Source organism: Tetrao urogallus (genome assembly GCF_951394365.1).
Source record: "Tetrao urogallus genome assembly, chromosome: 19".
NCBI classification, from domain to species: domain Eukaryota; kingdom Metazoa; phylum Chordata; class Aves; order Galliformes; family Phasianidae; genus Tetrao; species Tetrao urogallus.
The window spans coordinates 2,911,060-2,932,930 of record NC_136832.1 but is presented as its reverse complement, the minus strand read 5'-3'; the positions used below and the strand labels follow the sequence as shown (position 1 = coordinate 2,932,930).

Here is a 21,871-nt window from a genome sequence, read left to right as displayed (position 1 = left end):
CACCTGCTGGTTTCCAGCAAATCTGTCTCTGGGGAAGGAAAATATTCATACACCACCTTTGCTGAGTGTTCCCCAGGAGTCAGGATTCCCTGGGCTTCTTTTCAAGGTTGACTGACGCTTTCCTATTAAGAAACAAATTTCTAATTAAATTGAAAGGTCCTGACAAAGTTGTGATGTCAGTGGGGGAGAGAAGATATCGAAATCAAAAAATAACCCTAATATTTTCTTGTCTTTGACAGCTAGAGTATGTTGTACTTTCAGATGCTCAGATGAAAGGGTTTATAGTGGAAGTGAAAATTGTTCCTTTTCTTTGTATTGTCCACTTTCCTCCACATGTTATTCACGGTATTACTTGCTAGTGATTATGATTTTAAGGAGTGTTTTTCTAGGAGTAGTTCTTTTCTTTCTTTATTTCTTTTTTTCCCTCTTTAAGTGATATCTAGCATTTACATTTATGATTTGTACAGGAGTTTTTTCCCTCAGGGTCAGCTGGTATGGTATAGATGCTGTGATTAACTTCTTAATTTTTAGCCTCTATATTTCTTAAGCAAGTCAAAGAAATTCTGAATATGAACATCATCCTTTGAGCCAGCCAAGACAAAAGGATGGGGAGGAGATGGCAAGTTTTGCATGTGGCTGGGGTGAAAAAATGTCCATTGTCTTAATTCTCTTTTGACTTGAAGTCACTACCAGAGCAAGATGCTGGCTCTGCACAGTGCTCCTGTCTCACAGCTGTCCTGGCAATACTGCTGCTCTTGTTGCATTGAGAACTAGAGCCCAGGTCATGTCCATGTTATAATTCTCTTGGCTCTGATCCTTAAGGTTAGACATAACGAGGTGATGCACAGACAGTAACACAGACTATGAAAACATCCAGACCAAATGGTATCTTATGTTATCACTAAAATCCAGCTCTCCTTGCAGAGATTCCAAACTTCCTTCATTGCTACTGTTCTGGTGGCTGAGCCACTATCAAGGGCAGGTGAGACAACACGAGTTTGTAGGATATATTCTTTCTCATGACAAGCAGAAGGTTTTGCAGACCAGCCACGAAATCGTTGCTGAGATTTTTGAAGCGGTTGTGTTGTAGTCAAGATGGTAGGAAGACACAAAGGGGCACAGTTCATAGTTCATGTTGTGAAGTCATCTTCTTTTGCAGACTCTTGCTCCAAGACTCTTGGGTGCCTGTAAATAATCCAGCAGCTGATATTTGTAAAGGAAAGGATGTCTCCAAGAGGTAGTATGTCTGCAGCTTCTAAATACAATCCGTGTAAACCATTTTGAAAGGAAGAAGATGGGGAAAAATGGAAGAAACAACTGAGCCTGGCAATGGCTTTGGCTTCTATTTTTCTTTAGAAGAGCCTTCCTGGGTGGTCCCTCGTGGCCTGAGCTGTTGTGTAGGCATGTTTGAAGGATTCTGAATGGAAGGATGTCGTCTTTGTTCTTCCAGCCAAAAATACGGCTAACGCATAAATAATTGCATGAAGGTGTCTTGTTTTTTGGGTCTCAGATCTATCAGTGGAGCTCAGTTTATCGTGCTGGGTCCTTGGCAGATTGGATAAGAAACACCTGATCCAGATTAGCTCAGACATGGCACTCAGTTTCAAAACACACAGGTCGTAGATCAGACACTGTGGAATGCTTCTTCCAGACCACCCTTCATAAACTTCAAAAGGGTGTCAAACAAGATATATTACATCTCCCAGTATCATCAGTAGGCTGAGATATTTGGCTGAATCTAATGCAGTGAATACCCAGTAAAAGTGATAGTGTTAATGTGGCTTTCATCCACAGTAAAATAAGTGTCTAGCTTTTGTCATTGGCAGGGCTTTCATTTTCCAGGCATATTCAGAACCATAGTTCTGAATCATAAAATAATCTGTAAGCTCATAGCAGTCAGCAGAAAAACTACTATCAACTTGCTAGGTTTGGACAAGACTCATGTTCCTCTAGGCTGGGAATTAAAAAGCTGTAAGGAAACTGATGATGACCTTTCACAGAAATTTCCTCTAGTTTGTTCTGCTAGGTGATGCATCTTTCAAGCAACCTGCCCCTTTCAAGAAACCTGCCCTTTAAATAACTACTCGAGGCCTGGGCACCCATTTCAAATATGTAAACTTGTCTTAGGGCAAAAAGTTACAGCACATGGCATCTCAATGCATGGAAAGTAGTTTGCAAACTCCAAGTGGGTGTGCTTAAAGGTTAAATACCATTTCAGATATTGTCCTGAATGTGTTTAGTGAGCTGCAGTCTTTCTTAGAGATTGAGTCACAAATGAGCCCTGGACCATGTTTCCCTCTTACTCTTTATTAACTATATTATGATCTCTTCTGGTGCAGACAGAGGTTGTAGATATATCCGAACAAATAGGATAAGCGTTAGAAATGGCTTCAAGCTGAATGCTTTTCCACAAGATAAAAGCCTCCACTGCTGTGTGTTTACTTCTGATTTATTCCCCAATAAAAAGGGGCGAAGTTCACACTTTGTGAGCTCAACATTGTCTACACAAAAATTACTTCAGTGAAGTGTGTGATGTATGACTGTTATTTTTCACAAAACAGCTGGGATAGTATGGGAAAGCAATCCCATACATTTTATGGGAGGCAGAGCAGTGGAAGAAGCTAGTCTCCCATCTAACAAATGAGTTATCATCAAAATTGCGGTGTTCAGAGGATAAATTGCTGTTTCCTCCGTTATTGGCACAAAGAAAGGAACTTACAATTGGGAAAGCCCAGTCACCAACCTAACTACTTAAATGAGTAGAAAGAAAAACTAACATTGAGGTGGCATTTAATAGGTGTGCTTTGTTTAGTCTATCCATTAGCTGCTGTAGGTTCTTACTGTAGAAGGTAACAGGCCGATTCTGCTTGAAATCAACAAAAGTCTTTCATATCCCATGGCTTATGGCATTTGAAAAGAAAGGGTTTGGAGTGAGAAGGAAGAGGAAATGTTGAGGCAACCTGAATAGAGTGAGTTTCGGGAAGAGTTAGTATAGGCCAGCCAGGTGCTTTCAACCATAAGCGAGGTATCACATTATATCTGATGAAAGATAAGACACCGTGAAATGTTGCCTAATGAAAAGGCTTATTTGTTGCTAAGAAGACTTTGTTTTACACCTCCATTGGTAAAAAGCTTCCTCTTTCTCTTGAAGAACTTCAAAGGATTTCATTTCCTTTTCTTCCTTCTCCTTCTCCTCCATCCCCAGTTTGGTTATGTGCATGTTTTCTTTTATCCTGCCCACCTGTTTTCTCTCTTACTCACCTGCCTGCTCTCCTACCCTTTGAAGTTTGCTATAGTACACTATAGTTCAACAGATTTCCTGTTATTTCTACTGATATTTCTTACAGTCTGTCTTCCTTCTTGGATCCTCATCTTGGATAATCTTTTGCGTCTCATTACTTTTGTGCTAAAATGGCAGTAGATAGGATACAGATAGGATACAGGCACTGACTCCAGGATCCTCATCTGCAGTAACATCTACTATTGGGCTACAAGCCCCACAGCTCAGATTCCCTAGAAGCTGAAATAAATTAAAGCAGGTGCAAAAGGGCTACAATGGGTTTATTTATGCCAATAGGCCTTTTGACAATGTCATGAGTTTTTCATGTGATCCATCTTCTAGTAGCAGTGATCCAGCATTCAAGCAGTGGGATAACGAATGAAGGAAATGAGACTTTCAGCTTTAGCTTACTTGAGGATGTGAGTGAGTGTCCCAGCCCTGCTGTTGGGTGGGGAAGCTGCAGTTCATCCCTTAACACTGTTCCTTCTTGTTTCAGGGAACAAGCGTGCCAAGAAAGGAAACTCAACTCAACTTAGTTTGAACTGGCTCTCAAATTTCTCCTCCAGACTAAAAAGGCCAAGCAAATATAAGACTCCATCAGCTTTGAAAAGGAACTGAACACCACAATGGGACTCCCTTCCCAGGTTTTGGCCTGTGCCATCTTAGGTTTGCTGTACCAGCATGCCAGTGGTGGGCTCATCAAGCGAATCATCCGGCAGAAGCGGGAGACTGGGCTCAATGTGACCTTACCAGAGGAAAACCAGCCCGTGGTTTTTAACCACGTCTACAACATCAAGTTGCCTGTTGGCTCCCTTTGCTCCGTGGATCTGGACACAGCAAGCGGGGACGCAGACCTGAAGGCAGAAATTGAGCCTGTCAAGAATTACGAGGAGCATACGGTGAATGAAGGGAACCAGATCGTCTTCACGCATCGCATCAACATTCCCCGCCGGGCCTGTGGCTGTGCGGCTGCCCCAGACATCAAGGACCTGCTGAGCAGACTGGAGGAGCTGGAGGGGCTGGTATCCTCCCTGCGGGAGCAGTGTGCCAGCGGGGCTGGATGCTGTCCTAATTCCCAGACAGCAGAAGGTAAGGCAGGCTGGGGAACCACGCGGGGAAATTCTCGTGCTGGCAGCAGATCTTGTTTAGAGTAGATACTCGAATCTGTTTCAAGAAAGAACAAAAGTCAACCTGTTAAATCTGAAATGTAATCAATGCGTTTGCCAGCTTGGTTCATTCACAGTTCTAGTTTTATGGATCTGTGGGTCAGATGTTTGTCTGGGCCTTGTAGCTGTGGCATTGAGCAAGTATGGCACTTGGACGAGGTGACAGTGTCGGAGTTGAGATTAAAACTCGCACAGCCCAAGGTTTTGGCTCCACATGTTGTCCCTTTGAGCAGGCTGCCAATGTAGCTGTTTTAACATCCAAGTTTTCTTTAATAGAGACCAATAAAAATACAGCGGGACGTAGGCAATAGATTAGAACTAGTGAGAACAAATGATTTAAGAGGAAAAAAGAAAGTATCCCTCCTGCTGCTTTCTAAACTGGAGTAAGAGGTTGGTCATAAGATAGAGAAAACACAGGTTGGTCAGTAGTTAGGTCCTCTCTGAGCACAGAGCTGGTCTCACTGTTGGCGATACAGCGTGCTGCCTGGCTTTTTGTGTTCTGGGTGAATTGGTGAATGATGCTTCATGGTGCGTGCCCTAATGAAGCAGTCAGGAAAGCTGCTCAGTCAGTGAAAGAGGGATTTTGAGAAGAGCAGAGGAATCCAACGTGCTCATTTTACCAAGCAGTTGCAGGGGCGCTCCTTCACACCCTGGCAGTAGCATGAATTAAAGCATTCCTGCTAAGTTTCAGGAGAGAAAGGAAGTGTTTCATTCAAAAAATGCAGGTGATTCTGTAAATCATGGCCCATAGGGAGCTGGGAAAACCAGACTCCTTTCAGTTCCCTGTGTGCCACGCTGGCCTGACACCCCCAAGCTAAGGGTTTCCTGACTCGTTGGTGCAGGTCGCCTGGACACGGCCCCCTATTGCAGTGGGCACGGCAACTACAGCACCGAGATCTGCGGCTGCGTGTGCGAGCCAGGTTGGAAAGGCCCCAACTGCTCCGAACCAGCCTGCCCACGCAACTGCCTCAACCGTGGCCTCTGCGTGCAGGGCAAATGCATCTGCGAGGAAGGCTTCACCGGAGAGGACTGCAGCCAGGCTGCCTGCCCGTCTGACTGCAACGACCAAGGCAAGTGTGTGGATGGGGTGTGCATCTGCTTCGAGGGCTACACGGGCCCGGACTGCGGCGAGGAGCTCTGCCCCCACGGGTGCAGCATCCATGGGCGCTGTGTGGGTGGACGCTGTGTGTGCCACGAGGGTTTCACCGGTGAGGACTGCAGTGAGCCCCTGTGCCCCAACAACTGTCACAACCGTGGGCGCTGCGTGGACAACGAGTGCGTTTGCGATGAGGGCTACACGGGGGAGGACTGCGGCGAGCTGATCTGCCCCAACGACTGCTTCGACCGTGGGCGCTGCATCAATGGGACTTGCTTTTGCGAGGAGGGCTACACTGGAGAGGACTGCGGTGAGCTGACCTGCCCCAACAACTGCAATGGCAACGGGCGCTGCAAGAACGGGCTGTGCGTGTGCCACGAGGGCTTCATGGGGGATGACTGCAGCCAGAAGAGGTGCCCGAAGGACTGCAATAACCGCGGGCGCTGCGTGGATGGGCGCTGCGTGTGCCACGAGGGGTACCTGGGGGAGGACTGCGGGGAGCTGCGGTGCCCCAACGACTGCCACCACCGCGGGCGCTGCGTCAATGGGCAGTGCGTGTGTGATGAGGGATTCATCGGGGAGGACTGCGGAGAGCTGCGGTGCCCCAGCGACTGCCACAACCGCGGGCGCTGTGTCAATGGGCAATGTGAGTGCCACGAGGGATTCGTCGGGGAGGACTGCGGGGAGCTGCGGTGCCCCAACGACTGCAACAGCCACGGGCGCTGCGTCAATGGGCAGTGCGTGTGCGACGAGGGGTACACAGGGGAGGACTGCGGGGAGCTGCGGTGCCCCAATGACTGCCACAACCGTGGGCGATGTGTGGAGGGACGCTGCGTGTGTGACAACGGTTTCACTGGGGAGGACTGTGGGGAGCTGTCTTGTCCCAATGACTGCCACCAGCGTGGGCGCTGCGTCGATGGGCGCTGCGTGTGCCACGAGGGCTTCACCGGGGAAGACTGCCGGGAACGGTCCTGCCCCAACAACTGCAACAACGTGGGCCGCTGTGTCGAGGGACGGTGTGTCTGTGAGGAAGGTTACATGGGGATCGACTGTTCTGATGGTAGGTGGCAATGGCCCTTCTGAACTTTTTCCCCTGTGTCATCCATTCCCTGTGTCCACCTTAGAGGCTCCATGGTGCTTTTCATATAGCAGGGCATATACCCTGTGTGTAGGGTTTTTTCTGCTCTTATTCATCACAGTCAAAACAGCTGAAGCAGTGGAGCTAGTGTGCTCAGAGCAAGAACTTCCCCTCCCTTACTTCCCAGGGCTGTGTATCGTAGCAATTGCAGGTGACTTTCAGTGGCTAGCAATACAAAAGTTCAGTAATGGTGATAAAGTTGATTTGTCATCTCCAAGTTTCTTCCCTTCACTGGAGCTAGCACTGCATGGGGATTTGTCACGATATTTGGTTTCTCGTGGTACCTTTTGATGCTAAACAGTTGCATCTAACAGCTAAGGAGAAGAGGGAGGTGAATCCAGAAACTTCTTACCTAGGTACTCATCTGGATTAGTAAAAAGAATATGAACAGAAAAAAAAAGTCTGTCAGGAATGAGTTAATGTGGATAATAAATTTAGGGAATAAAGTGCTTAAGTATGAGCGTTAGGTTTCTCACAGATAGATTTTAGTTCCCAGTCTCACGCTGGACCAGTAAAGAAGGGATTGCATTTGCAATGCTATTGCTATTGTAGGAGCCAAAAAACCAAAAGGCACAGCTCTGAGACTGTCTGCTGACAGACTCCAAGCACCCTGTGATTTTGCTTTGGAGGTAGACCTTTGAGATGGAGCCCTGATGGAGGCAGAGCAGGCAAGGCATGTGCAGAAAATATGACTGTGCCATCTGAAGATGAGACAGCCATCATGATAGAATTGCCAGATGTCACAAATATTTCCATGCAGGCTTTCAGAATTATCGCAGGGGCCCTGATTATCCTTCAATAGACCAAATGGATTTTTCTAACTTAAAACATTTATGTATATAAATACGTACACAATTTACATATTATGCATTATATATATGGAACACTATACAGTTAGATTTGACAAAGCTTAGGTTAAAATAATGGAATCAGCTGGAGTGGAAACTTAGCTATTAAGCCATGTGTTTAGTTTCCCAGTACCACTGACTCTATGGAAATGGATAGAAAATGCTGGCAGCTACATAATGACAGGCATTACACTATAAAGGAGGCACTTTTCTTTAGGAGATCCCAGGGGAGGAATTTTGGAACTAAGATCTTTGTAGAGTAATCAAAGAGTACTTTGGGGCTGGGAACATTGTAAAGGACAATGAATACCCTTGGAAAGTAATTACCATTTTTCATCTCCTCCTTTTGGAGGGTTCCCAAGCTACATTCTGGGCTCCTGCACATGCAAACACGGAGTAATCTATTGAAAGTATTTACAAAAATAATCATGTTTTATTTTATTGTGGAAAATCTGTGCAATTCTGTGTATCCAAACCCCAGGACTTCCAACTGTAAAATCACGTGTTGCTGGCAGTTGAGTTAAAGTCTGATTCTCTCAGGACCTAGCTGTAGTAGTCTTGTGTTGCGGCCATGAAAGAAGGGGCTGGAACACAGTCAGCCATAGGTTATGTGCAAGCATGAAAGCAGAAATTGGCCCATTAGTTCTGGAAACATCTGTAGTCTTCATCAGCTGAACATTCCTTTCTACAAGTGGCTAATTTGTGTGGCACGGCTTCCCCATTCCCTGTTGATTCTCATAAACTGCTCCTGGGAAAGTGGGAAACTGGGTAGGTCATTATTTTCTGAGCCTTGAGAACTGACTTTTGTTTTGCTCTTCCCCTCTCTAGTGTCTCCTCCAACGGAACTGACAGTAACGAATGTAACAGATAAAACTGTAAATCTGGAATGGAAGCATGAGAATCTCGTCAACGAGTACCTTGTCACCTATGTCCCTACCAGCAGTGGGGGCTTAGATCTACAGTTCACGGTACCAGGAAACCAGACATCTGCCACTATTCGTGAGCTGGAGCCGGGTGTGGAATACTTCATCCGTGTCTTTGCAATCCTTAAAAACAAGAAAAGTATTCCAGTCAGTGCCAGAGTAGCGACATGTGAGTTTAATATTCCCTCTGTTCAGTCATTTGTCTGTTCTGTATTATGTTTGTGTTGGGGTTTTCTTCTTTTTGTATTTTCTATTTTGAGTTCATCTTCTGTTCTCAACAAAGAGAGCCTTCACCACTTTCCTCTTCTGTTCTGTTTCAATAGCATTGTCAATGTTAAAAGCAAAGTTCATTATCATGGGGTCTTTGTAAATTAAGATCCTCAATTCCTTCTTAATAAGGTATATTTTTGAACTCTGGTAATGCTCCCTGAAAAAATATATATAATTATAGCACGTGTAACAGAAGAGCAATATGAAATCATTTGGATTCAAACAGTTTTGACTAAAATGGAACTTCCATGCGTTTTATATCTTCAGTGTGTTTTGCCACAACTTACTCTGCTTATCCGCCGATCTGTAGTCCATTTGCCTTTTTGTACTGTGCCCATCACAGTCTAATTTAATATCCCAGTCTCAGAAGATGCTCTTTGACTTCAGTCAGTGTTCTTCTTCTGAGAGACCTGGGGCAGGATTCATTTCACCTACCGTCAAATGTCCACACTAGGTTTCTTTCAAGAAGGCAAAAATAGGCATTTGTAGGGTACAAAGAAAGTTGTTTTATTCTTTGTCAACATCTAGAATAGGTCAGGAGAATGTCTCTCAGAGGCAGAATAACCAGTTGTGAAGAGAGGTTAAGCTTCTCTGATGATCCTTGGGGATTCTCAGATGCAGACCCCTGCGTGGCAGATACTTATAGCTGTGGGAAGATGTTCCACCACCAGCATCCTCATTTATTTCTTGTTACATGTGTATTTATCTTATTTTTATTGTCACAGATCTGCCTGCTCCTGAAGGTCTGAAATTCAAATCTGTTAGAGAAACATCTGTCCAGGTGGAGTGGGATCCTCTGAGCATTTCCTTTGATGGCTGGGAGCTGGTCTTTCGTAATATGGTAAGGAAGCTTCGTTCCTGCTGTCAAAGCCTTGCTTCTCATACAAGTGAAAGATGCTGAATTTTTTGTTTGTATTAACTGATTGTTCCATGTGTTACAGAAAAAGGATGATAATGGAGACATAACCAGCAGCTTGAAAAGGCCGGAGACATCATATATGCAGCCAGGCTTGGCACCAGGACAACAGTATAATGTATCCCTTCATATAGTGAAAAACAATACCAGAGGACCAGGGCTATCCCGTGTGATAACCACAAGTAAGCACAACCTGTATACCTGTAGTACAACCAATGAAACAACTGCTGGTTGGTGTAGCCTGGGGAGCTTTAAAGCAAAGAGAAAATTTAACTCAATAAGGTGCATTCTTAAGGAAATCGAGAGAAGAAAAAAAGCATTGGAGCTTTTAATGACAAAGACATGAGAAAAAAAATATTGCTTTCCAAATCACCTGTTTAAAGAAAAAAGGAAATTTATTTTTGTCTAGAAGGTAGCTACCAGCATGCAACTTTTATTCTTTCCTAAAAGGTACATCCACAGAAACTAGAACTTCTTTCATCCTGCTGATATTGGCATGAAGAAATTGCTTAGGAAAGAGTTTCCATTGTGTAGAACTCAGAGTTTCTGATTGTCCTTGTTTTGGCAACCTCAGATGTTAATGAATTTAATGAATTTGTTTCTGATGAATCGGCCCCACTTGGCAAGTAAGGAAGAAAGTAAATGAAGACAAGCTTCATTTTGTAGAAGCCATTCATGTTAATTTTGTTCTGAAGCAATTAAAAGCCCAAGTAAGCATTATGAATTTTCTGTTAAGATTTATTTAATTTTTTTTAATAACGTTTTCCTCTCATTAAAACAGAACTTGATGCCCCTAGCCAGATCGAGGCAAAAGATGTCACAGACACCACAGCTCTGATCACGTGGTCCAAACCCTTGGCTGAAATTGAAGGCATAGAGCTCACATATGGCCCCAAGGATGTTCCAGGGGACAGGACTACCATTGACCTCTCTGAGGATGAAAACCAATATTCTATTGGAAACCTGAGGCCACACACAGAATATGAAGTGACGCTCATCTCTCGGCGAGGGGACATGGAAAGTGACCCTGCAAAAGAAGTCTTTGTCACAGGTAAGGAGGCTGGGTGGCAATCCAAATTTCTGTGAGTTTAATGTAATCACCATCAATCTTCCTGTGCTGTTTGCATTGTGTTTCTTCAGTTGACAGTCACTGCATCAACACAGAACCTACATGAAAGCAGAGAAGGTTTTTCTGTGCCTTACATACCTTACTGGCCCACCAAAACATTCAGGCCCTTCAAGTCTCTAAATATTTGCTGAAAATGGGAATTATGTTATTAAGTCACTTAGAAGCTTTTTCTCATCATACCCTAAATCTTTACTTGTCAAATCAAATTCCTCTAGATTTGGTCTGTTTGCTGAGCTAAATATCTTCCATGGTTCTCCTTCCAAGACCTTACTTCTGCTTGCCTAAATCCATAGCAGATTGGCAAACATTGTTTTTTTCTTTTCTTCAGATCTGCAAATATTTTTTGTGATTTTTTTTTTTAAGATTACTTTGTTCCTTTGTCATGCTGGGAATGCTTTATGAAGGTATGGGTCATCATACTAAAAAAAATCTGCTTGATGTAGTTAAGTGATATCATACAAGAGGGAACAATGTCAGCTTCATGGGTCATGTTCATCTTCTAAAATGGACTATTGTAAAAGGCTGTTGTCATAAGAGAATTATTCCTGTTACTTATGTCTGGTTTTATTTATTAATGTGTTTATTACAGACCTGGATGCTCCACGAAACCTGAAGCGAGTGTCACAGACAGACAACAGCATTACTTTGGAGTGGAAGAACAGCCATGCGAATATTGATAATTACCGAATTAAGTTTGCTCCCATTTCTGGTGGAGACCACACTGAGCTGACAGTGCCAAAGGGCAACCAAGCAACAACCAGAACTACACTCACAGGTAAGGGAATCAAGAAATTGTTACTAATATCCTCCTGCTGCCAGCACCATGGAGCATGGGACCAAAAATTCTTTTTGATCACTATATATAAGAGCAGCAAGTAGAGGTTGCATATTGCGAGAGGAAGTAGTTAAATTAAAATGCAGGTGTTATATATTTTCAGACCCACAAGTGGGTAAGTAGCTATTTGACTTTCATACGTGTCTCCGAATCCTGCTGGTCACTTGCCTGAGTTCTGGGTCACATGTCTTAGTGAAGATTGTTTGACATCTGTCATTTCAAGAGGCATTTGAATTGTACTAAAGATGGTTTTACTTATGCCAGCTTGCAGCTTTTCCATGTGTATACAAATGGCCATACTGTCCTGCAAGGTTAGATTATGGTACTTTTCCCATGTAATGTGGATGTCTGCGTATACCTAGCATATATCTAGTAGAGCATACATTCTTTATTTACACAAACATACCTGTAGGCATCTCCCAAGGGCATGGACTTATATGTCTACTCCTCATCTCTTTGTATGTCTACTCCTCATCTTTTAGGTTTGAGACCTGGAACTGAATATGGCATTGGAGTGACAGCAGTGAGACAGGACAGGGAAAGTGCTCCTGCTACCATTAATGCTGGCACTGGTGAGTAGCTTGACCCTCTCTTTCGCTCTGGAGTAAATCTTTTCTCACAACACCTCCTTTTCCCTGGATAAATGCTCTGAGGGCTTAAATTCTTTCTCTCCTTCATGCAGTGCCAGCTGAACTGAACATAAATAGCAGAAATTCAGATTTAGCGTGTTTTGTCTGTAAAAGAGAACTTCCTTTTCCTCTACCTACATGAAGCAATGGGACTTCTATAATCCATTCTATGACTTCCAAAGCTCAGAGTGCAGATGAGATCTGTCACTAGACACTCAATACGGTTGCTTCTCTACAGATGTCTGAAAACTTGACCCAGGGCACTTCAGAGACACCTAAACTTTACTTTTTCACCTGTAGATCTTGATAACCCCAAGGACTTGGAAGTCAGTGACCCCACTGAAACCACCCTGTCCCTTCGCTGGAGAAGACCAGTGGCCAAATTTGATCGTTACCGCCTCACTTATGTTAGCCCCTCTGGAAAGAAGAACGAAGTGGAGATCCCTGTGGACACCACCTCTTATATCTTGAGAGGATTAGACGCAGGGACAGAGTACACCATCAGTCTGGTGGCAGAGAAAGGCAGATACAAAAGCAAACCCACAACCATCAAGGGTTCGACTGGTAAGTAACAGCTTTCAGTGAGTCCCATGCACCAGGTCCTTCATCAATGACTGGTCTGAGTGCACTTTCACCCGATTTTCTGAGCCGTGTCTGAGGAACTGCTAAAAAACATCCACTGCCTGCAAAGCAGGCTTAATTCTGTCTAGCGTGACAGGTTAATTGAGGAACACTTGTGTTTAGCTCCATGTTCTCAATGATTTCTTTGCTTACCCTTTGAGAAGGCTCACAAAGAACACAGCTATTTGTTCTGCAGGAAATGCAGACCTCATCGTTTGTTTGATGTGAGGCTGCTTTTTTTTGTATGTTGTCTTATAACTTGTTTTATATTCTACAGCCAAAATCTAGGAGAAAGAGCAACCAGAATGTTTCTAATATTGCTTGTTCCTGCCTAATGAGTTCTCTTCACAGCATGCCTCCACCCATCATGCTTCAGCAGGGTCAACAGGGCTCTGATGTTGCCCTTCCTCAGTTTTCTCATCCAAAAGCAGAAACAGGCTATTGTCACAAATCTGGTCACAGTCACTCTTTCCATTGGATACATGACTATTGTATTTGTCTGCAAAGGAGGAGTCCATTTCTGCCCTCTCTCTATTTGTATGAACCACTCTACTTAACTAGAACCAATGGACCATTCCTTGAATGAGGTTTCTCTGTGAAACTTTATTCTCCAAAGTTTATTGTGCACGGATCATAGAACATAAGAATCTTTAAGTGCCTGTAGCCTAAACTTTGTGAGACACAGCTTCAGGTGCTGCGAGGGAGCAGAGGCAGTGAATAAGAATCAGTGGGGCTACAATTATTCTCCTTAGCAGATGTCAAGGCTTTTAACCTTTTCCCCCAAAAGACCGCCTATGAGGTAAACGCATCAGAAGCTGTGGATTTTGCAAACTATTAACTGTAAAGATCTGAATGGCTTAAAAAAAAAAAAAAAAAAGAAAGAAAAAGAAAATGAAAAAATAAAATAAAATAAATCCCACAGTTTCATATTCCCAGGCAACATTTGTGCCAGCAGCACCTATGAATGCTTTATAGAGCCAGGTAATCCAGTGCAGGAGTGAGTTATATGGCATTGTATAAACTGCAGTAAACCATAAGTAGTGAACTACTTATTTGATGCATGAATCAGACCTGTGTCCAATGCAGGGAAAAATTAGGGAACACTGGAGCACACACATACAAAGGGAGGCTGAAGGTTTACGTGGCATGATTGAGCAGGCTTTGATTTTTCCAAAGTGATCTGTTTCCCCATCTGTCAGAAGACTGAGCAGTCTCAAAAGTAGTATGTGTAGAGGGTGAAAAGGCAGAAACAACATGCTGTGGAATTTCACAGTCTGGTCTTTCCAACGCCCGTTTCCAAAGTTCCACAAGATGGCTTCACTTTTCTTTGGATTATTATGTATATATTTTTTTAAAGAAGATCGTCTGGATGGTGTATTTGTTTTAAGTCTTCACTCAGAGCAGCCAGTAAACAAAGAGTTCTCTGCAGTGACTCCTTAGAAGCAACAGCAGCAGTTGACATAACCTGTCATTCCTGGCCCTCCTGCCTAGGAATGGACAAATCCAAACACATGAGTGTGGGGAGGCAGAAGTGCTTTATTCTCAGTACTTGGGGGGCCCTCAAGTCCTCGGGCTAAGCAAAACAAACTTGTTATTTTGCTGTCTCTCGTAGAGCTATGGGTGACCTCAGGTCCATTGTACTTCAGAGGAGAGTTCTTGGAGCTACCAAGCAGAGAGAATAATGATTGATGTGGAAAGTGCCAGCAGCACAGCTAAGCCTGGACTAGCTCTTCTTGTCTGGTGGAAACAGTCCTGTTATTTAGAGGGGCATGTGCTGTCCTCGCTGAACAAGGGAGGCCCTGCACTCTCTGGGATGCCTGAGATTATTTCCTTTCAGTTCCTTCTTGTTCAGTCATGCTTTCTGCATGCAGATATCCAGAAGGGTCAGGGCTTTCATTTCCTGCTATTTATTTGAATTTGCTTGCTAGTGAACCATCTGTCACTGCGGGCAAGGCTTCTTTCTGCCCCCAAACTGATGCTCTTAGTTGGTGCTTTCTCTCCTCCCATGCATGCTCCTGGTTGTCATTGTATGCATATCAACTTATTGCACATAAGTGCTGGAAACTTTCAGAGCTCACAAGATTTGATCAAAGCACATATCCTGAAACATTCCACACCATAGGATGGCAGCCTTGTGTCACTTCTGTTTCCTTCAATGGATGAAGTGCAATCCAGTTACAAAGTTATATTGGTGTCTGTGATTCTGCATTCAAGAAATGCTAAAAATTACATAGTGAAAAGGAAAGTCTGAATATTTCACACTCTCATTTGCTTGTTTTCTTCCTTGTAGCTCCACATAGTCCAACCCTAATGCAGGCAGTGACTGCTGGCCCAGAGAAGCATTCCGTCCCTGGGAGCTGTGTTGCTCAGGCAGACACAGAGATGCAGGAGGAGGAACTGAGGGAACTCATGGGCTGAAGGGTTACAGACCCAGCTTTAGTGTTTCATGGTATGCAAACTCTGGAGCCTGCACTGGCATTGTGGTGGAGTACAAGGAGATGCCATTGGCAGCTGAATCCTCTGCAGAAACCCTCCTGCCCAGAGAACCCCTAAGTGCTGTGATTGAAGGCCCCCAGGTGAACACTTCCTATAAAATCAAGGTGTATGGGCTGGCTGGAGGATAACACTTCCCTCCTCTGGGAGCTGTGGCTGCAACAGGTACCTCCTTCGAGGTGGTTTAGAACCACTTCAGAAACCAAAGTGAGCCATTCTGCTAGCTCAGGGGACCCTTCTGGCAGCATGTCTGGAGAATGTTACGTGAGATTGACAACTAATCTGCAGAGTGAGCACGTAACCCAGCTCTGAGAAAGCTGAGCAGTCAGACTGCAGCTTTGTTCCGTCTTCTTCTGGTTCTGGAGCCCTGCCTGCATAGCACAATGTGGGTCCTGGAGGAGGAGGAATGGTAATACATCAGACTGTGGAAGTAAATGAGAGCACATTTGCAAAACCAAGTGCCAACCTCACATTCCTCTGCTGAAGGACCCAGATTGTGCAGCAACTGCTGACAAATCATGGATGTGATAGCGCCTTGCCTCTGGAATGAGTTACACATAGGAGCATGGCTTGGAGAAGCAAGTTTTCCATTCTGTTGAATGTTTTAAAGAAGATTTATGCTGTTTACTGAAGACTTCTGTCTGTGTTGTGCATCATACCCTCTTCCTCTCCTGGCTTATTCTAGTCTCAGATGCACTGCTCCTTTTGTATGCAGACTCACAGGAACATTAGGAAGAGTGATTAGGTGAGACAGCTTGATGGGAAACTGCAGTGCTGACCCCCAGGAAAATGGATTTACCAGTAAAGGTTGTCCATTTATTCAGCTGATTCCTCTATTGAGAGAACCTGGAATCTCAGATTTTCAGCAGTAGTTTCTGTAGTATTTCTGGACTCTGATATATTTCAGTGCTTTTCTCTGTGTTTAAACAGCTGGCTGGGAGAGGGAAAAGCAGTTTAGCCAAAGTGTTCTTAAAAGAACACCAACACTGTAGTGGATCTTGGTTCTTCATTCCTCTTTCAGGGAGCTGTAGTGATACCCTGCAGTGAGGCTGAGCCGATTAGCGATTCTGCAGTGAAACTTGTTGATAGCCTCTTTTGGAAAATAATGTGAGATCCAAGAGACGGAAGCAAGAAATAATACAAAATACTCTTTGCTCCATCCCAAGTAACCGGGGAAATGTCCTGGCAGGACGTTAACATTCTTCTGAGTAAAACTCCAGTGAAGCATTACAAGTGGAATTCCTCAAAAGGCCAGCAGCAGCAGCGTGGACATATTTTGGCCATATTCAGCCTGAAGATTTTACTAAGAGAACGATACTAAGAAGTATTCTAATCTGAGAAAGAGCATATGTTTGTTGTCCATCAAGTTGCATTCCTCTCAGCTTTCAACTCTTTGGCATCTGCTACTCATTCATCTCACCGCTGTGAATCAGCCTATCTGGCTGTCATCCACCCACCTAGAGCTCCTACAGCTCTGTTTTCTTCCCCTACTTTCTCTGTCAATTATTTGATCTCCATGATCTACAGTTCGACTGTAATCCAAATTTTGTTAACCATTCTGTAGCTAATACTCTGCTGAACACTGAACACTGATACTATCCATGGCATCAGAGTGCTTCTCATGTGTTCATATCATTTATATTTTCCTGTCTGTTGCATGTTACTAAAAAAGCCACATACTCCCCTATTACACTGTAACACAATATGTACTCATCTGTGATCATGTGTGTTTATATATGCATGAAGAGTGTAGACTGCTCTTTCTCATCCATATGTTCATTTGTGGAATCAGTGATTACACACAAGGTAATTATCAGAGATAACTTATTTACATGCCACCACAGGGATAACATGTACATGACAACCTCCTGTGTGGTTGTCAAAGGTCTCGCAATAAAATTAACCCAGTAGTGGGAATCTGGGATAAGTATCAGTGGGGGTGGTCAAACAAAAATGAGGAAAAAGAAGCCAATTTTTTAGTGATGTTTCACAGGGTTTTCTCAAGGATTCTTAGCATGTCAGCTTAAGGACACATTGCCTTATTTCTTCTTTTTCCCTTATATTTTTGGACATTTTTTCCCCCTGTTGCAGCTCAAGGTACATGGCACTTCTCCACTGGGACCATCCATGCCATGGAGCTGACTTGTATAACATACTGATGCTTTTTCCTCTTCACTGGTCTGTTCGCTTTGGTTATGCATGGCTCCAGCAGAAATACTTCACAGTAGAGCCCAGCTGCCACTATGCATTTTTTTTTTTTTTACTATTTTTTGAGTATTTCTGAGTATTCCTTCGAGTCAAAGAAGCCTAAAGAACGTGCTGCATGTCTTCCTGCTTCGTTCCCTGGAAACCTTCCTCCATTACACTACTGTGGTCATATAACAGTTCTGATAGTACAGTTGTAAAGAAAAAATGAATTACCAGCAGCTCTCATGGCACGTAGGCTGATGTGCTGACAACACTGCTGTCTTCAGGCTGCACCATATGTGGGGCCTGGTTCAGGTCACAAGCTGGTGGAATTCAGAACAACCTTTACCTAAGTCAAGAGTGTTATTAATATGGTATATGTAATATATAATAGATGTAAGTACAGGTCACTGTTTGCCTTACAGACTTCACTCCTTCCTGGAGATGAGAAATGATGCTTTTACATCTGTGCTTGTTCTGAGAGTATATTTTCAAGTTAAAAACTCTGCATTTATTTGAAAACATTTTGAAATTGATCTTTCTCTTCTGAAAACTTTTTTTTTCTTCTTTTTTTGATACGTGTGTGAATTTGGAGACAGATAACTGAATCCTGAGAACATATTGCTGCTAATCTGACTGATGATGGTAGATGAGTTGCTTTCTCTTAATTGAATGCCATGGAGCATGAGAATTAGGCAGTCACTGAGGTGTGAAATGATGTGGTTTTCCACTAATGAGGAGATAATTCTGCATGGCTAATTGAAGTGTCAGAAAAATCACCTGCCTGTTGCCTTACAGCTGTGATCAGAAACGCATTTGCAGTTTTGTACAGCTCTCAGGTTTTTGGAATCTGACTGTGCTACAAGCTGTGTTCATAGATCTGTTCAGCATGTTGAAGGCCAAGCCTGCTTCTCTTTCATCCTTTTGGACCTCTCTGAACATTGCTCTGGTTTGTTTATCTTTTAGTTAAGGGTCTCCTCCCCTTCCTTCAAAATTCAGCATGTATCAAGGTGGATCACTCCTCCAAGCATGTTTTTACCTGGGCAGGAGGAGATTTAGCATGTTTCTGTGCGTCCCATTTCTCAGCCTGGATTCGATATTGTTGCAATAATTGGCATGCATTCCAGTTCTGGTTTGGATCAGTAGCAATGACTGCTGTGCTGTAGTCAAGATAAAAGGCATGGTTGAGAGATGTAAATTAGCAAAGGTCTTTAGAGGTAGCTGAAGTGGACTGATTTACATCAACTGAGGATGAATCCATCCATTTCTCCACTGAAAGCATGTTGGCTGACCCCTGTGCTTAATGGTTGTGGCTCTGGATCTGCTGCTTAGTGTGGCTCTGTGTGGGAACCACATGCTTGGTGATGCTGCCTGTGCTTCTAGCCTGGATTCAGTCTCCAAAATAGAAGTACCCATCTGTCTTCTCTGATCTTAGAGCTCTTTAATGAAAGCACAGAAACTGTTTTGTACTAGGTGCTAGCTGTCATGTGCTGTATTTTTGGGGTTAATTATCAGGAGATTTTAACTTGTAATTTACCTTTGTTTAGCATATCTAATCACAACATCTGGAGAACCAGACAGTGCAACATCATTTAATGCTACCAGTCCTGCTCCTACAGAGCTAAGTCACTTAACAAACCCCAGCACTGGTCCCCATGCTCTGCCTTTGGTGCCCACTGATCTTCCCATCTCAGAAGTCACTGATGCTCTTCATGACCTTAACGTAACCCACAGGACTTTCAGTAGTTTCACCCTGTCTTGGGCAGCACAGGATGAGGTATTTGATCAGTTCCTTATCACTCTGAAAGACCTGTCCAGTTTAAACAGAACACAGGAAATCTTTTTGATGGGAAACCAACGAGAAACAGAAATTACCAATCTCACAGCTGGCACTCAATACCAGATTATCCTCCGTGGAAGCACTCAAGGCCAGCTGTCTTGGGGCTTGGAAGCTCTAGCTACTACAGGTATTTTCTATGGATTCATTAGCCACATGTTCCTCTTCTGCTTTGAAATACAAAACTTCATTTTCATACTGCTGTTCCACTGCAGAAATGTAAAGCTTTGTGATTGATGCCTTTCTTAGTTGTAGTTGTTTATTTTGTTTGTTTGCATGGGATAAAACTTATTGCTATGGAATGAGAGCCTTGAGTTATGTAGCATGGACAATGCCCCATGCAGCTTTGAAGGTGACGTAGCATCATTTCTCTCTTTTCAAACTGCATGCAAAGAGAGGCATTGATGCATCTGCTATTTACAAGGCACATGAAAATAGCAAGATATTACAGGGATTTATTGGGACTGTGGTTCAAAGCACAAAAGAAAGACCACAAGGATGTTGCAGCTTGCAGCACTGGCCTGGAAGTGGTGATGTTAGAGAAAAAAAAGATTGCAACACATTGGGAGTATATCCTTCTGAAAACTTCTGTCTGTTATCCCTATTATGTGAATTTCACAAGGAAACTGGGCTGTAGCCCCAGAGCTCAGTTCAACAAAGTGCCACTGTAGAAGTTCACACCTGGAGAACTGACCTGGGGACTAATGGCCACAGCAGACCACCTGCAAAAGAAATGCAATTCGTGATGTAAGACATTCACATAGAAATACAAAGATTATTATTGCACACCTAGAAAATAGTCAGAGCAGCCTTATCTCTCAATGGTTTGTTCTATCTTTTTTTTTTTTTTTTTTTAAGTTAAGAAACATCATCCCTTGATATCATTTGTGATGACACTATGGTTGTTTTGTCATATATGTTGAACGCTTAACGGATGAGGTTTACAGAGGTCTTCAACCATCCAACTTGGTGCATGAGTTTATATGAGTATCTGTCAGCCCCTTGACAGCATGTTGGGGTGGAGTGCACTTCTGTTTCAGGCATGCATGAGACATAACTGGGAGGCAAAGGGGACCTGCATCTTGGATGGGAATGAAACTGAGCACTCTTCAGAGAAATGTGAATTGCTTCTAGGCTGTGATGGTTACTTATATACTTATAATCGTGCTTTGACTTGAAATATTTACCTTGCTTTAACTTTTGCTTAGCTTCATTTTCATTTGAAGTTGATATGTTTATTTTATTTCCGTTGACAACAAAGATTATTCTTTCTGATACAACCACTTCTTTTTCTGTTTCATTTTCTCTTCTTTCAGCTAAATGGTGCTATCTTGACACGATCCATATTTTAGCTCCGTGATTGTCCTGATAAAGCTGGATTCCTGTGTTCTTTTGTTGAACATCATTGTGTTATTTCATAAACCATCTCTTTTTTTCTGACAGGATGAGAAAAACTCATCAAGACTTTGAGTAGTAGCAGTAATTTACTTTATATTAGTGAATTGCACTAATGATAACTGACTGTCATCCATGAAACTGTCTGATAATACAGCTCCACCTGCCTATGTAAATCTATGTGAGGGTCACAAAATAGGCTTTATGTTGTTATGGGGAGATCTATATGAATAAAATTAAGCCTAAATCTCATTTATTTCAGCACTCCCTTATGCATCAACTCAAAATATATGCAAGGCTTTACGATGAAAGTTTAGAAGAGAAACATCAGATCCATCTCCCTCTGTGCATCACTTCTTATAAAAGCTCAGGAATGCACATTGAGGTTATTTAGCTAGACTTTGTTCCTATTATAATGCTGATGCATCAACAATGCAAATAAACACAAAAAATGCTGGAAGTGCCAATGGTTGACCATGTAGCAAGTCCAGGACTTTAACTCAGTGATCCTTGTGAGCTCCTTCCAACTCAGGATATTCTATGATTCTGAGATTTTTCATGTAGGAAAAAAAATATATTGTTGTGTTGTTTTCCCATGAACCTGGTAATTTTAAGGAATCAGCTGCATCGTCTCAGCACTGGAAGACTTGCTTCTCTTGCTGGGAAAAAGACCTAAATTTTCAGATTTAATAACAGCTGAGCGTTAGCTTCGATGGCTCCAAGTTTCCTAAGCCACCCTTGTGATGGCATATGAAAATGCTGATTTCTGTGAAGGCAGATTTCAATTTCAGATTAGTATCAATATCTCTGAAAATCCAAGCTTTTCTGCCTCTGGGAAGGCTTTGGTGGCAGAATAATGTAAGATAATGAGGATAGGCCTATTAAATTGAAGTCATGCAGACATAAAGAGATTTTCCCTTCTTTGCTGTTTTGAATTAGAAATAGTTTGGAAGAATACGTAACATCTTTCAATTAAAAGCATAACCATCTGAATCCCAAGTACTAGAAGCTCACAGCCTTGCTAGCCTTACAATAGGCGTTACTGCAGTATTCATAGTCACTTCATAATGGCAAATGCCAAATTCTTAATAGCTGCACTGAAGTGGTT

At 43.0% G+C, this 21,871-nt stretch overlaps 1 protein-coding gene across 2 annotated transcripts in view; it reads left to right on the top strand.

Annotated features, from left to right (window-relative positions):
* Positions 1-3,906: 3,906 nt before the first annotated feature.
* TNC (tenascin C) overlaps positions 3,907-21,871 on the top strand; it is a gene marked incomplete at both ends in the record, with an annotated part of 41,181 nt that continues 23,216 nt past the window's right edge. For both annotated transcript variants that reach the window (XM_079544770.1, XM_079544769.1), the window contains 9 exons: positions 3,907-4,369; positions 5,289-6,602; positions 8,357-8,620; positions 9,447-9,562; positions 9,663-9,819; positions 10,419-10,688; positions 11,356-11,541; positions 12,084-12,173; positions 12,531-12,794. In XM_079544770.1, coding sequence (XP_079400896.1) covers positions 3,907-4,369; positions 5,289-6,602; positions 8,357-8,620; positions 9,447-9,562; positions 9,663-9,819; positions 10,419-10,688; positions 11,356-11,541; positions 12,084-12,173; positions 12,531-12,794 — 3,124 coding nt within the window. The remainder of the gene's footprint in view (positions 4,370-5,288; positions 6,603-8,356; positions 8,621-9,446; positions 9,563-9,662; positions 9,820-10,418; positions 10,689-11,355; positions 11,542-12,083; positions 12,174-12,530; positions 12,795-21,871) is intronic.